This window comes from Buceros rhinoceros, unplaced genomic scaffold, assembly GCF_000710305.1.
Source record: "Buceros rhinoceros silvestris isolate BGI_N320 unplaced genomic scaffold, ASM71030v1 scaffold25911, whole genome shotgun sequence".
Classification (NCBI taxonomy): Eukaryota; Metazoa; Chordata; class Aves; order Bucerotiformes; family Bucerotidae; genus Buceros; species Buceros rhinoceros.
The window spans coordinates 935-1,179 of NW_010396303.1; the positions used below are offsets into that span (position 1 = coordinate 935).

Sequence of the window (245 nt, forward strand, 5' to 3'; positions counted from 1 at the left end):
GCAGGCTCTGCCGCGCTCCCCGTCTCCCCATCCTGCAGCCGTCGGATGTGCTGCTCCAGGAGAGCCGTAAGGTGTGCGGAGCCATGCTGGAGCAGGGAGGACGTCTGGGAGGACGAGAGGGCCAGAGCACCCACCACCTGGCCCTGGGTGGTCTCTAGCGAGGGCAGCTTGGCAAAGTTCTCCACCCCCTGCTTGCTCAGGATGGTGTCGTCGCTGCAGGCGCCTGCGGGAGAGGAGAGGAGCTG

General features: G+C 67.3%; 1 protein-coding gene across 1 annotated transcript in view; it reads right to left on the reverse strand.

Annotated features, from left to right (window-relative positions):
• Positions 1 to 2: 2 nt before the first annotated feature.
• The window catches only part of MRPL10 (mitochondrial ribosomal protein L10), a gene marked incomplete at both ends in the record, with an annotated part of 956 nt that continues 713 nt past the window's right edge, over positions 3 to 245 (reverse strand). Inside the window, one exon of the mRNA XM_010145873.1 lies at positions 3 to 223. Within this exon, the coding sequence (XP_010144175.1) occupies positions 3 to 223 (221 nt within the window). The remainder of the gene's footprint in view (positions 224 to 245) is intronic.